The following is a 14,010-nucleotide window of genomic DNA, read 5'->3' as shown; positions in this document are numbered from 1 at the left end:
CACATCAAATCAGTTTTCCATATTGAAAATACTTAAAATGGCAATCCGTTCCAGCCCTCAAAATGACACCCCGTTTTTATGTTTCATGTTATTAAATTGGAAAATACATTTCTAAATAACAAATCTTGTATAAAAACATAATAGAAAGAGTATGTAAAGATATAATAAGGTTTTATTCAGTGTATTTTCCTTGGAGATGAGGAAAGCGCCGGTGGGGTGTGTGTGTGTGTGTGTGTGTGTGTGTGTGTGTGTGTGTGTGTGTGTGTGTGGAGGGGGTAGAGGCGATAAGCGGAGGCGGAGGAAAAACTCGTTTTTTACTATCACTCCTGTACACTACGTATCCCTAATCTTTAAAATTTTTACTTTTTCTTCTTTGCTTATCTTAATTTTTGTCACAATCTTCGCTTTCTGGCTTTGCTTCACCATCTAGCAGTGGCGTCTCGAGCTCGTACCTCAATTTTTTGCTCGCGTAACAAAGCAAAAAGTGACCGCTCGTACCTCGGAAAACTCGTACATTAATGCACTCGTAGGTCAAGTTTCCACTGTAGTTGTGAAAGGAAGGAGGAAGACAATGAACAATGACTTACTTGGTCGGCTACTGTTTAGATACAAGACGTTGTAACGCGTTGAGTCGGGGTTAAGGGGTAGCTCGCTAACTCCAGTTGCAACAGAAATCATATAAGCACAGACAGGTTTCCAAAACTGCTTTTTATTTTCTTGGCAACAGCGTTATGGGTTAGTCAAAGAAACTTAGAAATGAGCATCAGAAAATAATAAGGACATAATCCTCAGTCTCACACACGCAGTAATAGCGGAAGAATGCAGTGACATGCTTTTCCCAAAATACCTCTATGCTCCTAATAGGAGCGCAACATATTGCATTTATTGTCTTTCGCTAAAGCCTGTGTAAAGTTCATTAGTTGTAGTTATAGACAGGTGCGGCTTATTTATGTTAAAAATAAAAATCTTTGTCAAATTCAGTGGGTGCGGCTTATATATGGGTGTGCTTTATAGTCCGGAAATTACGGTATGTACAAAACAATTGTGTTCTCACTACACACAGTTGTGTGCAATTGATATTTTAATAAAACCTACATACTCAAGTGATCTGGTCATGCATGCATATTCTTGTTTACAAAAATAGACACCTTTAGTGTATTATAACTAGAGAAATACTTGCCTTTAAAACTGTAATTATATGTGGGAAGCTATTCACCAAATTACTTTTGGAAAACCAGCAGTAGTGTGAGAATCTGTCTTTGTTGTCTTTTCTGCTGTTGTACTTGGATGATATTAAGTATTATTCTCGTTTTCCTTCATTTGTTGGTTTTATTTTTATTTCACATTACATTTTCCTGTCATCTACTTGCACTTTGCTGGTTTCAAAACAATCAGCAATACTATTAATTATTAAAGAGAAAATAAACTAACCCATGCTTCCTGTAAACCATGTAAAGCCACTCAATTTTTTTTTCCAAACAACGGCTTGTTCAGCATTAATGGCCACTTTAACAGAAAGTACTGTTTGCTTTCTTCCCTATTTTATGACTGGCAAGTGTTGCTGTGATTGACAGATAAGAGAGTACATCATCCCTCCCATCCTGAGAGCTTGGCCAGTTTTTTTTCTATTGCAGTAGACAGTGTACTTTAAACATTTTTAGCTCCAGTCATCCTTTCCTTACCAAGCTTCACCAGTCTAGATCAGTAAAGATCCTATCTCCACTGGTCACGTGACATTTCCTGGAAACACCACATTAAGAAACAATCAAACTTAACTTAGACAGTTGTATCTCATACAGAAGACTCATACAGTTTGGTGCACTAAAAGTGCTTTTTCCATTTAATGGACACTCCCGAAATATTGTCTAGGACTTGCATGTTTAGCTTTCTGTGGATATGACTTTTCATATACAAGTCTGACAGAACATTTAAATTGAGTAATTTGGTTAAAAGAGAAACTAGTGCACACCATCATCATGTATCGCAAGAAAGAATTACTGGCCAAATGTATACAACAGTACTAGTTACTCACAGTTCAGGTCTACAAATAAATTCCAAATATACATCTAAATATTTAAAATACTAAAAAAAAATTCTCCTTTCACAGAACTAGACATTACAATAGACTTATCCAGTGAGTACTTGACTGTTTATCATGTACATGTGCACACAACATTTTGGAATAGAGCTCAAATATCTGTGCCCTTAGTATATTCAGTGGAATTCAATTCAGTGTGTGTTGTATCAGATCAGACCACATTCACATCTTGTTGTTTGTGTAGACTGATATAGCCAATGTTTCACAAGGGTCCCTTTACCCCATATAAAATAAATTATTTCATTTACTGTTCCATAGATGTTGTTGTGCCAGTTTCAAGTATTTCAGTATATTGAGATTTAATATTCCAACAAACAGAAATCCATAGAAACCAGAAATAATTAATTTATTTAAAATGTAATATATTTCAAATAAACAAACTGCCACAGTTCGATTGCATAAGTCTGAACACCCCTTTCAACGTTTGCCTTAATTACTGCATCAAATCTTTGTGAATAAGTCTTTATTAACTTCACACATATAGACTTTTACATTTTTATCCTACTATTCTTTGTAACGTCTCTGTGGTGCCACATTTTCTCCACTTATTGGTTGTTTTTTTCGCAGTTTTTTTGGCAGCTCTTGGATCTTAGTAGAATACAACCCCAAACATTCAAGTAAATACTGAAGCAACAGAAGACTTTTATCTTGTGTTAATCAGAATCACTTTAATTGATAGTAGGTGAATGCCATGTTACATACAGGCCTAATTTTGAATGTAGCTGGTTAACTTTGAAGCCCCCAATATTAAATGGTGTGCAGACATATCCAATCAGGGTGTTGTAGGTTTTGTATTTAAATTTGTTTTGAATTTTGAAATATTTATTTTATTTTTGTTTGTTGGAAGATCACCTTAAAATGTAACAAGTCTGACATTTATGCTATTTGCTACATCTGTCTTTATATTTAGAAAACCTGCAATTTCACAAGGGTGTGTATATACACTGTATATAGTTGATAAAGCATAAAACACTGTATATAGGATTCACTTTATATAGAATGATGCATAAAACAAAACAAAAAACGATAGGCAGGTCTGTAGCCATAAAGCCCTTGTTGATGAGAGAGATAAGGGAGCATGACCAGACTAATTCAAGCTTACAGGAAATCACAGCTGTTCCTATATTTCCAATCTTTACCTGTCTAGTTTAGGTAAGTCTGTGCCCACAGTTCTTGGCTGACAGAATTAAAACCCAGTGTATTTTCACCACAGTAATAAAGAATAGTTATTTGACTTAGTCTTCATGTCTTCTTGAACCAGTTTGGCCAATTTCTTCTGTTCTCTCTAATCAAGGCATTTCTCTCCACAGACCTGCTACTCGCTGGCTTTTTTCTATGTTTAGTTTTTTGTGTAGTTTGTTTGCATCATTGTGTGTAAACTCTATAGACTGCTATGCATCAAAAGCCCTGGAGAGCCACAGATTCTGGAAAATGTAAACAATCTAAGGATAAACTTATAGGCACTAACATATAAACTGAAATTTTATAACCTACATAATTCTAAAAGCTGCTTTTCAATGTCCATCTTTAACATTGCTAAACAAATGCAATGGATTTTATTTGTTTCAGAAGAAATAACCACACCACAGTCGTACAATTTTCCCCTTTTGGGATGTTTGATGTGAAAAATAACTAAAGATCTGTATACGCATGATTGGATAAGTAAAAAATTGCAAGAAAATGCAAGTCTTTAGGTTTTCCTAATGAAGTGGTCACTGAATGTATATTCATATTACTACTTAACACATTATCTTTTCATTTTTATCCAGCTGACATTATATCCACTGTTGAGTTCAACTCCACTGGGGAGCTCCTTGCCACAGGGGACAAAGGAGGTCGAGTGGTGGTGTTCCAGAGAGAGCAGGAGGTAGGTGTATAGCTATTCCCTGAATCCCATTAAATGACTACTACCCTTAACATCAAGCTCTATACCCTTTAATCCCTCAATAAAACATTTGCTATTTTATAGTTTATCAGTATACATAAATCAGAACTATTTCAATTGCACTGGTTCTTACCCATGTGTATGTCACAAATTTAACTACAAATTTTTAACTTAAAATGTGGTGGTTTGGCTTTTTTTAAAGAGAAACATTGGATTAAGAGAAACATTTGTTTGACTGAATAAATCCATCTTTCTCCAATGCTATATAAAGCAGTAAGTAAGGAGCATTGCGTTTTACCACTCTTTTACACTAATCAAGGTTAAGTCTGTTCCCATTAAGATATACCCCCTTGAGTCTTCTGTCATCTATTGATACTTGACTCATACTATTGATACTGAGGCTCCCTGAAGATATAGTCCAACCTTTAGGATTCCATGCTTTGCCTACAATCAGAAATCGTTAAAGTGTCATGATGTTTCTTTACTCACTCATTCCTAAAACAAAAATAAAATAAGAAACAATTGCCCTCACATGTACCACTGCAATGCAGTACAAATCAGAGAGCTCTAGAGATTTCACTGAGAGAAGAACAAGAAGAACAATGCATTCTCATATGCCTACATATTTGTTCTAACCCTCTAGGACTAGTATATGTGTATGTCTGCTCTAACACCAGGATCATAAGATTACTAAAATCATGCACATTACTTAATGCCGTGCAAATTGTAAATAATTGTGTGCTATTTTTCTTAAGACATTTAGGAAACTGTTTATTTTGATCACCTCTTCTAATGCTGTATATTTTTCTCAATACCTTCCATCAGAGTAAAAATCAGCCACACCGGCGAGGGGAGTACAATGTTTACAGCACATTTCAGAGCCATGAGCCTGAGTTTGACTACCTGAAAAGCTTGGAAATTGAGGAAAAGATCAACAAGATCCGCTGGCTGCCTCAACAGAATGCTGCCTATTTTCTTCTCTCCACTAATGGCAAGCCAAATTATTTATTTATTTATTTATTAATTTTTTATCTCATGACTGGTTGAATATTTTAGATGCAGAGTTACTGGTTTGCTCTAATATTGCAGCCACATGTATCACATGACCCATTTAAACAGCTGTTACTGAGTAACAGTATAAATGTTGTAAAATGGCAAAATGGGAAAAATGTTGCTGCCTTAGTGTTAAAACTTAATATATGTAAGTCACTGACCTACACTTTGCTGCAGTCTGCATTTACTTGCTTTGCAGATTAGACTGGGAAATGTGCCAAGAAGTCAGCATGAATGTGTTGGCTTGCTTTTGCTGTAATCAGTTTAATTGAGGAAGATTAAATCGTATATGATTTACCTTCTATCTGTTTTTGTTATGTCAATTTCGCACTGCTCTTGCTCACCCTCATCGAGTAAATCAGCACATTCTCTGCGCACACTTGGTTTGGCATCTCATTCTTGTTATTAACATCCAGGACCAAAGTTCTCACAGTTATTGTCATTCTCTCAGATAAAACTGTCAAGTTGTGGAAAATCAGTGAGAGAGACAAGCGACCAGAGGGTTACAACCTGAAGGATGATGATGGCAGGGTGCTGGACCCCACGACCATCACAGCACTCAGGGTAAGATGTCATGCTGTCTTACTTTTCTGTGTGTTGGCAGCAGCTTTTATTACATAATAAAAAAAGGCTTTAGCATCACAATGTTGATATATGATGAAATAAAAGCTTATGGAACCAGAGCGGTTTGTAGCTCTCCATCGATTCAAGATTATAGAGGGGGGAGAGGGCCCAGATGGTTTTGAGGGTGTACATGATTTTTGGCTTTGGTGCAAAGACTTTTGACGTTTCAGGTCCCCAGTGACTAAAACATAAGCATGTTTATCTGTCAGTGCTGTCCAAAAAGAAGATCAAAGCCAGGTTGGGTATGAATACCAAAAACAAATTTTCCCTGTCTTTCACACAAAAGATGATCACATTAAGAAATATTAAATGTGTCTAGTTAGTTCTGGAAGCCGCCTGTAATGTTAAGAATGCTGACAGATCTTTTGCATTGGCAGTTTGAAACTGATTTTATGATTATCATAACCAAACAATGTAAGGATGGAATTTTCGGCAACTTCTTTGCCTATTTTTTCCCCCTTTTTTTACATTTACATCAATACCTTCTGCTCTGAGAACATCAATTGAGCTGCTTACTATTTTGCTGTTAACAGGTTACTGACATAAACAGTAGTCTGCACTTGATTGCATTTTTTTAATGAATAGAATGTTATTATTATTATTAAATGCAACAGGATATTTGTTTTTCTGTGCCATGCAAAAGCTGTTAACAGATGGCAGTGTTAGACAGTACTCAGACACATTTCTGTCTTTCTTTTCTTTCACGCTCTGTCAAAGCCTTTTTTTTTTTTTAAAGAAAGCTACTGTAATGTCTTCTCTTTTACATAATCCTTAACAACAAAGGTAGTGTTTACAAGCTGTAACTTTTAGGGAATTTCCTAAGCAGTATTTTGTGTGCGTGTGTGTCTGTGTGTGTGTGTGTGTGTGTGTGTGTGTGTGTGTGTGTGTGTGTGTGTGTGTGAGTTGTGGAGAAGAGAACCACTCTAACTAGAACAATAGCTTGCTCACATCCTGTGACTTAGCTGTTTATTGGAAACAATAGCATTTGTTGCTTTTTTGAATGTGAGATTAAAAAAATGTTCTAAGCCACGTCATAGGGTAGGAACGCCAAATGTGAGGCTGATACAAATATATGTCCTTCTCCTCTAAACACATCACAGACACACACACACACACACACACACACACACACACACACACACACACACACACACACACACACATATTTTGCCCAATGCTTGTCATGACTTGCAAGACATTTTAAATACAAATAATGAAGTACTCTCAGCTATCCCAATATTCAATATTTAAACATCTTTTGCAGAGATATTAATATTGTTTAGTCATTGTTAGTTGCATAAATCCTAGTATTTCACTCTAATTAAAGGTTGAATCATTTGTATCCTTGTATGTATGCTTCAGTACTGACACTGAACTAAAAGAGGACCTATACTATATTACTTGTGTATTGCGAGACATAAATTTAAAGTAATTGTGGTGCTTATTTATTTATTTGTTACTGCCCTTGTCTTTAAAAAGGTAAAAAAATAAAATATTTTTCATTAAGTTTCAAAAGCATGATGTACATGGTGCACTATGTTTTCCAATTAATTGTAAAGACTGTCTTTCCTCCCCGAAACACCTTAAAAAACACCCCATGTGCAGTGATAATGACCTTTCTCAGCAGGAACATTCAGCCCTTCCCCCTCCAATCAGTCTGAACAGCAAGACACATCTGTAGTGTTAGAGAGGGCTGTCATTAGAAAGTGTCTTTCCCCATAAAGAGGGTGATGGAAAAGAGGGGGTTGCAGCACTCTACTGCAGTAGGGTGCATGTAGGGGCTGCACTCTTTAAATTAGTCATAATTAAGGGAAAGCCTACCAACAAAATAACTGTGATTCCTATTAGACCCCACTGTAGGGGCCCTTGGTACATAATGATAAATGTTCTGGCTGCACAATACCGACAGGGTACATTCGAGTCATTTACTAGTGTAAATGGTTTGCTTGTTTGTTTGTTTTTTTATTTTAAAACTGCCCTTAATTATAAACAAATCCATCATAGAGATAGCGATGTAACTGCATTGTTAGAAAAGAATAATTAAAAAAAAGATTAATGAAGACATCTCAGTTTGAAAAATACAATCTTACATTTAGTACAAATGCTAACATTTCTTGAGCAAAATCTTATGGGCAGATGCGCTGAAGATTTACTTGTACCTGAGTAAGGAGAAGAAAAGAGTATGGAGAACAGATGGGACTGCTGATGATCCCAAAACAAACTACCGTAATTTCCAGACTATAAAGCGCACCCATATATAAGCCGCACCCACTGAATTTGACAAAGATTTTTTTTTTTAACATAAATAAGCCACACCTGTGAATAACACACACACACCCACCGGCGTTTTCGTTAGCTCAAGTCGTCTCATCTCCAAGGAAAATACACTGAATAAAACCTTATTATATCTTTACATACTCTTTCTATTATGTTTTTATACAAGATTTTTTATTTAGAAATGTATTTTCCAATTTAATAACATGAAACATAAAAACGGGGTGTCATTTTGAGGGTTGGAACGGATTAATGCCATTTTAAGTATTTTCAATATGGAAAACTGATTTGATGTGCGAGCAAATTGAGATACGAGCTCGTCCACAGAACGAAATTAAACTCGTAGGTCAAGGTACCACTGTATTTCTCTTGGGAGTTTATCTTTTGTCATTGTCGTGCGCTACCGGTGGAAGTTTTTCTCCCGAAGCCGTGCAGCTCAGAACACAGGTGAGGTGCGTTTTTTCATTTCTGTTCGGAAATTTCATTGGTCTAATGTTATGGGGTTCAGTTTTTTAGCTTGAAGTTTGAGAAACCGGGAAAAACCCAGGAAAAATCCATATATTAGCCGCTTTGTCTGAAAACAGTAGCGGCTTATAGTCCGTAAAATACGGTATGTCATGTTATGGCCAGTGGAACTGCTACAGTGGCTTAGGGCCAAAATTTATATGAAGCAAGTGTGCAGTCAGTGAACTGTTGATAACCTCAGCAATGATAGGATTATAATGAATGGACAATCATATTTTTTCCAGGTTTCTTCCTCATACCTTTCCCATATTTCAGGGAGCTTTTTCACCGATGCTTAATCATTAGGGATAAAATAACAGGGACTAATTTATGATGGCGGAATTTATATTTGTAATCTGCTACATTCTAGAAAGCTGCTTTGGAACAATTTCAATTGTTAAAATTGTTGGACAAATACCATTGAATTGAAGACAAAACTGCAGGCAAAGTACTCCATAAACTAGCAGAAAAGAAAGTCATTTAAAATAAAAGGATGTCGGATTCCCTGCATCTGGTCATGTCTTTGGTCCCAATCCTCAGGAAGTCATTTACAACTAAGTATCAAAATTAGCAATTTAATTTAATATAGTAACTGTTTGTTTAATTACCTTTGTTCCCTTCACTTTATTATGATAGATATCAAGTTAAAACTAAAATGAGATTTTTCATATGTAGGACTTAAGGTCCTTTCAGTTAAAGAAGATCAATTATTCATAATCATATTATTTGGTGTTTCCTGGAAAGGATGGGTTTTCTTTCAAATGTGTTTTTGCTAAGAGTTTTGTTGCTTATGAAGTCACCGGGAGATTTTCCTTGTTTACTCTGTCTGGATATAAATTTAAATGAGAAATCTATACTCAGATTTTTGTAAAGTTGCTTTGTGACAATGTCCATACTATCTAGTCTATTAAAATAATATTTCATTTTATTGAAATTTCTTTCAATAAAGTGAAATATTATTAAATAAAGCTGAAATAACTTATGTCTAAATATTCATATAATATTTAATAGTTTATAAATGTATTTACCAGACTATGTAATGTACAAATAACAGCTGCATATTTTTGATATAGCATTTTTTTTGTCTTTTCGATTTTTCCTAACCAATCACACCCCTTCTTTTTGTGATTTATATACTCTGATAGGTGCCAGTGTTGAGGCCCGTGGACCTGATGGTGGAGGCTACTCCTCGGCGAGTGTTCTCCAATGCACACACCTATCACATCAACTCTATTTCAGTGAACAGTGACAATGAAACCTATATGTCAACAGATGATCTCAGGATCAACCTGTGGAATCTGGAAATCACTAACAGAAGTTTCAGTATCCTTTCAACTCATCTATTCTGTAAGTTTTTGTGATTGAAAAAGTCTGAAAAGCCATTTGAAAGTAAGTCATGACTGTTCCAGACTTGCCATTGCAAATTCCATTTAAGTTTAGAGTTCAGTTTCAGTTTGGAGTTTCATCTACAAACAGTTTGAATGAACTCTACCCCTTAAAGGCCTTACCCAAGCCATTAACCTTTAACTAGAGTACTTCTTAAAGGTCATTATAAAACCATTTACAGGCATCTCTTTCCATTTGAAAGTATTGATCAGCAGGCTAATGGGGTCTGATATGAGAAGCTTCAGTCTGAACTCAATAGACACAGAACCTATACTGAGCCTGGTATTCACCATGTCTCTAGCAATATCTTTCAGGATGAAGCCTGTAATCTTTTGATCGCATGCCACACCATGACGGATGCTCTGTCACTACTAAAAATAAAGCCACGTTTAAGATTATAGCAGATGTTCATTACTATGAACTAACTCAGCTCATATCTATTTTACAAACTATGAAGAAAATATGTCGCAAGTATGTCGAAAATCGTCACAAAAATGTATAATGCACATGTGGTGGATACAATTTGAAAATGTACAAAGTTTGGGTGTTTGGGTTGGTGTGCCTGATCCTTTTTGTTTAACCTAATGAAGTATTATTTCTCCAAATATTTTATATTGCAATGATATAGATAATGAATTCTTGACATTTTAGATAAAACATCTAAAAATATACTTCAAACCAATATAGAATGACTGTGGACCTCTAGCTCCACTGGCATCCTGACCTGAATAAAACAGTAAATGGAGCTAGATGGATGTATGAATGTTGACTTGATGTTAATGTTAATGTGCTAATAATGGCAAAAAACTTTTTGAAGGAAGTAAACATTTGTGTTCATCCACTCAGTTTTGTATTATGGTTCCTTCATCCTACTGCTTAAGACATTGTGGATATAAAACCAGCCAACATGGAAGAACTCACTGAAGTAATCACTGCAGCAGAGTTTCATCCCAACCAGTGTAACACATTTATCTATAGCAGTAGCAAGGGCTCCATTCGACTGTGTGACATGAGAGCAGCTGCACTCTGTGACAACCACTGCAAATGTACGTTGATTTGCCATTCCTATTACTGTTGATATTCTGATTTATGATGCATTGATTAACCAGAGGTCGCTCAGACACCCACTCTTGTCTCGTTAATATGGCTCATTTTACACCTTCTAGTCTTTGAGGAACCCGAGGACCCCAGTAATCGCTCCTTCTTCTCCGAGATTATTTCCTCCATCTCTGACGTAAAGTTCAGCCACAGTGGTCGTTATCTAATGACTCGTGACTATCTTACTGTTAAAGTATGGGATCTTAACATGGAATACAAACCTCTGGAGACCTATCAGGTACTGTGGTGTTTTTTTGTTTACATCAAATATATCAGACTATGATTATCTTCCAATCAATCATGCACAAAAATGATACAATAATATACCTCAACCTTCCTTAATCAACATTGAGCATGATTTACTAGAGCTTTAATGATAATAAGTAGTCATAGATTTTTTTTATATACCAGTATATTTTTTTTAACATTTAGTAAATGTAATTGTATATTGTAAATGTGAGCTTTAGGTAGACTAATTAAGCATTGAAAAAGCCAATCTTACTAAGTCGTTTAATATTTTGGTCATTTTAGACTTTCATGTGCTCATTTTTGTCCTCCCCTCCTTTTTTTTTTTTTTTTTTTTTTACAGGTGCATGAATACCTGAGAAGTAAACTGTGCTCACTCTATGAGAATGACTGTATCTTTGACAAGTTTGAATGTGTGTGGAATGGAACAGACAGGTACGTTCATATAATAATAGTAACACACAGCAGGATTTTATATTATAAAATGTCAAATATTTGGGTTTAGTGCAGATTAGATGAATGGCACCCTGACACAAGCATTAGGGCAATCATACAAATAAGAGAAAACCTACTTATTTAGTGTATCGATTAGAATTGGAGCTGAAACCCCAAATAAATAACCTAAATCTGAATTTTAGCCACATTAAAACACAAATACTTGTAAATACTTCCTGCTGGTGAGAGTATTGTAACAGTGAATACTTTCTGGTGTTAGTGTGTAGTGGATTATAACATAGTTCAAATTCTAATTATAGAATAAGAGTGGGAGCAAATACTTATGTATACTTAAGAATACTTAAAATACTTAAAAATGTGATGTTGCAATAAAAATCTTTTGTTGTAGACAAACGGAAGAAATAATCACTGCCATAGTGACCACTCACAAGTCACTGTACAGAAATCCAAAAGGTTTCTGCAACCACTTAAAAACAAAAATTCTAAATCACGTAGTGTGTAAATGAGTTCAAATTTACTTCAAACCTTTTATGTACTTTAGATCTTACTCACTAGGGATGTATCCAAATATGAATACATTATTCAAAATGGAATATTTTTAAATGTTTCATCTCTCTGCCTGCCTCTGCCTGTGTCTTAGATTCATGTTAAGAATCCTCAGAATGCCAGGTTAAATATTGAATGATTTATATAAAATTATTTTAAATTTTCTTGGAATTGGTCAAACAGGGTGAACAAAACAAGAAAGGATAATTTCTAGAAAATATATATATAAGGGCTGTCAATCGATTAAAATATTTAATCGCAATTAATTGCATGATTGCATGATACTTTTTTTATACTTTAATCAACACAGCCATTGACAGATATTGATGCTTTATGCAAATGTTTATTTTATTATAGTTAATTATTAGTGAAACAATACTCAACATAAGAGCATGAAAACAAAATATTCTTGTAACTGTTTTAAAGTAATTATAGTGTTTTAAATTACGTAAATCATAAGCACACCAAAAAGGAACATTTGCTGTGTTTCCACACGGACAGTTAATGAGGTGATACCGGAGAAACTGTACCTCCACTGACTTTCATACGGATTACATAATTAGAGAATATTTCTTTTCGATGTGAATTTGTTTTTTTAAATAAAAAGATATTTCATGCTTTCCATACATATATTTATTGTGTCTGTGAAGAGAAATGACAACGCAAAGAAAAAAAAAATTATGGTATACAAATAAACGTAGACCCTTTACAGATTCTATTGATGTATTGCTCTTATCTGGATGAAAATATTCTGAGGGTTTTTTTTATATATACTGTGTGTGTGTGTATATATATATATATAGAGAGAGAGAGAGAGAGAGAGAGAGAGAGAGAGAGGTGGGGGTAGAGAAAGGACGCCGTGAACAAACGTTTTGCCTCTTTTATATTAATTTATTGTCATTTTTATGAAATTGGTCAAACAGAAATGCGCTGCATTAACCATGCATTAATAAAATTAGTGGCATCAAAAGAAATGTGTTAACGCGTTAGTTTTGACAGCCCTAAAATATATAAAAGAGAGAGAGAGAGAGAGAGAGAGACTGAGAGAGAGAGACTGAGAGAGGGAGCCTTCAACTAATATTGGCACTTCTGTTAAATATGCTCAAGGATGACTGTGACCCTAAGCTCAAATTCACAAACATACTCAGTTCTCATAAATCTCACCTAACTGAAACAAGTTTTATTTTATTTTTTTTAATTGTTAAATATATATGTGGCAGAAATATTGGCACCCTTTGCCATGATAACAGATCTGAGTCTCCTATAAATGCCTGATAAGGTTGGAGAACTGAAATGATGGCTCTTGATGCCATGCCGATGGGATGCCATGTATCTTGACTAAATGTCCAGGACTTTTATCTGAAAAATACCTCAAATGCATTAAAGAGTAACTATTATATGTAACTGTGAACATGATATTTTTCCAGATGACTCCTTATCTGTGTGCACCAAATCTCCCCTGGTCTTTTTTTTTTTGTTTTGCCAAAAAAGGCTTCATCTGAACATAGAACCTGATGTCCTTTTAGTTCCAGTGGTGTCTGGCAAACTAAAGATGCTTGAGTTTTTTAATGAATGCTCAATTTTTGTCAACTTTCCAAACAACTTGATGCAGTTGATGTTTGTAGGTCTGAAGTCTGTCTTAAGAGCCCCTGCAATTCTTTAGCTGTGATTCTTTCCTGACCACTTAAACAATCCTCTGTACAGTGTGGAGACGTAATATAGATACATTCATAACATTTTCAGTTGACTGAGACTTCTTATTGTCCTGATGATGGAAATGGACATTTTCACTGAATGACTAAGGGAATTTGTTCAATGTATGTCTCTCATTTGTACTCCG

At 35.1% G+C, this 14,010-nt stretch overlaps 1 protein-coding gene across 5 annotated transcripts in view; it reads left to right on the top strand.

Moving 5' to 3' along the window:
* ppp2r2bb (protein phosphatase 2, regulatory subunit B, beta b) overlaps positions 1-14,010 on the top strand; it is a 64,375-nt gene that overhangs the window by 48,966 nt on the left and 1,399 nt on the right. For all 5 annotated transcript variants that reach the window (XM_046867119.1, XM_046867120.1, XM_046867122.1 and 2 more), the window contains 7 exons: positions 3,868-3,965; positions 4,809-4,974; positions 5,488-5,600; positions 9,584-9,761; positions 10,706-10,870; positions 10,991-11,160; positions 11,512-11,603. In XM_046867119.1, the coding sequence (XP_046723075.1) occupies positions 3,868-3,965; positions 4,809-4,974; positions 5,488-5,600; positions 9,584-9,761; positions 10,706-10,870; positions 10,991-11,160; positions 11,512-11,603 (982 nt within the window). The remainder of the gene's footprint in view (positions 1-3,867; positions 3,966-4,808; positions 4,975-5,487; positions 5,601-9,583; positions 9,762-10,705; positions 10,871-10,990; positions 11,161-11,511; positions 11,604-14,010) is intronic.

Source organism: Silurus meridionalis, chromosome 15, assembly GCF_014805685.1.
Source record: "Silurus meridionalis isolate SWU-2019-XX chromosome 15, ASM1480568v1, whole genome shotgun sequence".
Taxonomy (NCBI): domain Eukaryota; kingdom Metazoa; phylum Chordata; class Actinopteri; order Siluriformes; family Siluridae; genus Silurus; species Silurus meridionalis.
Note: the sequence above shows the minus strand (reverse complement) of the source record. Positions and strands in the feature narration are given on the sequence as shown.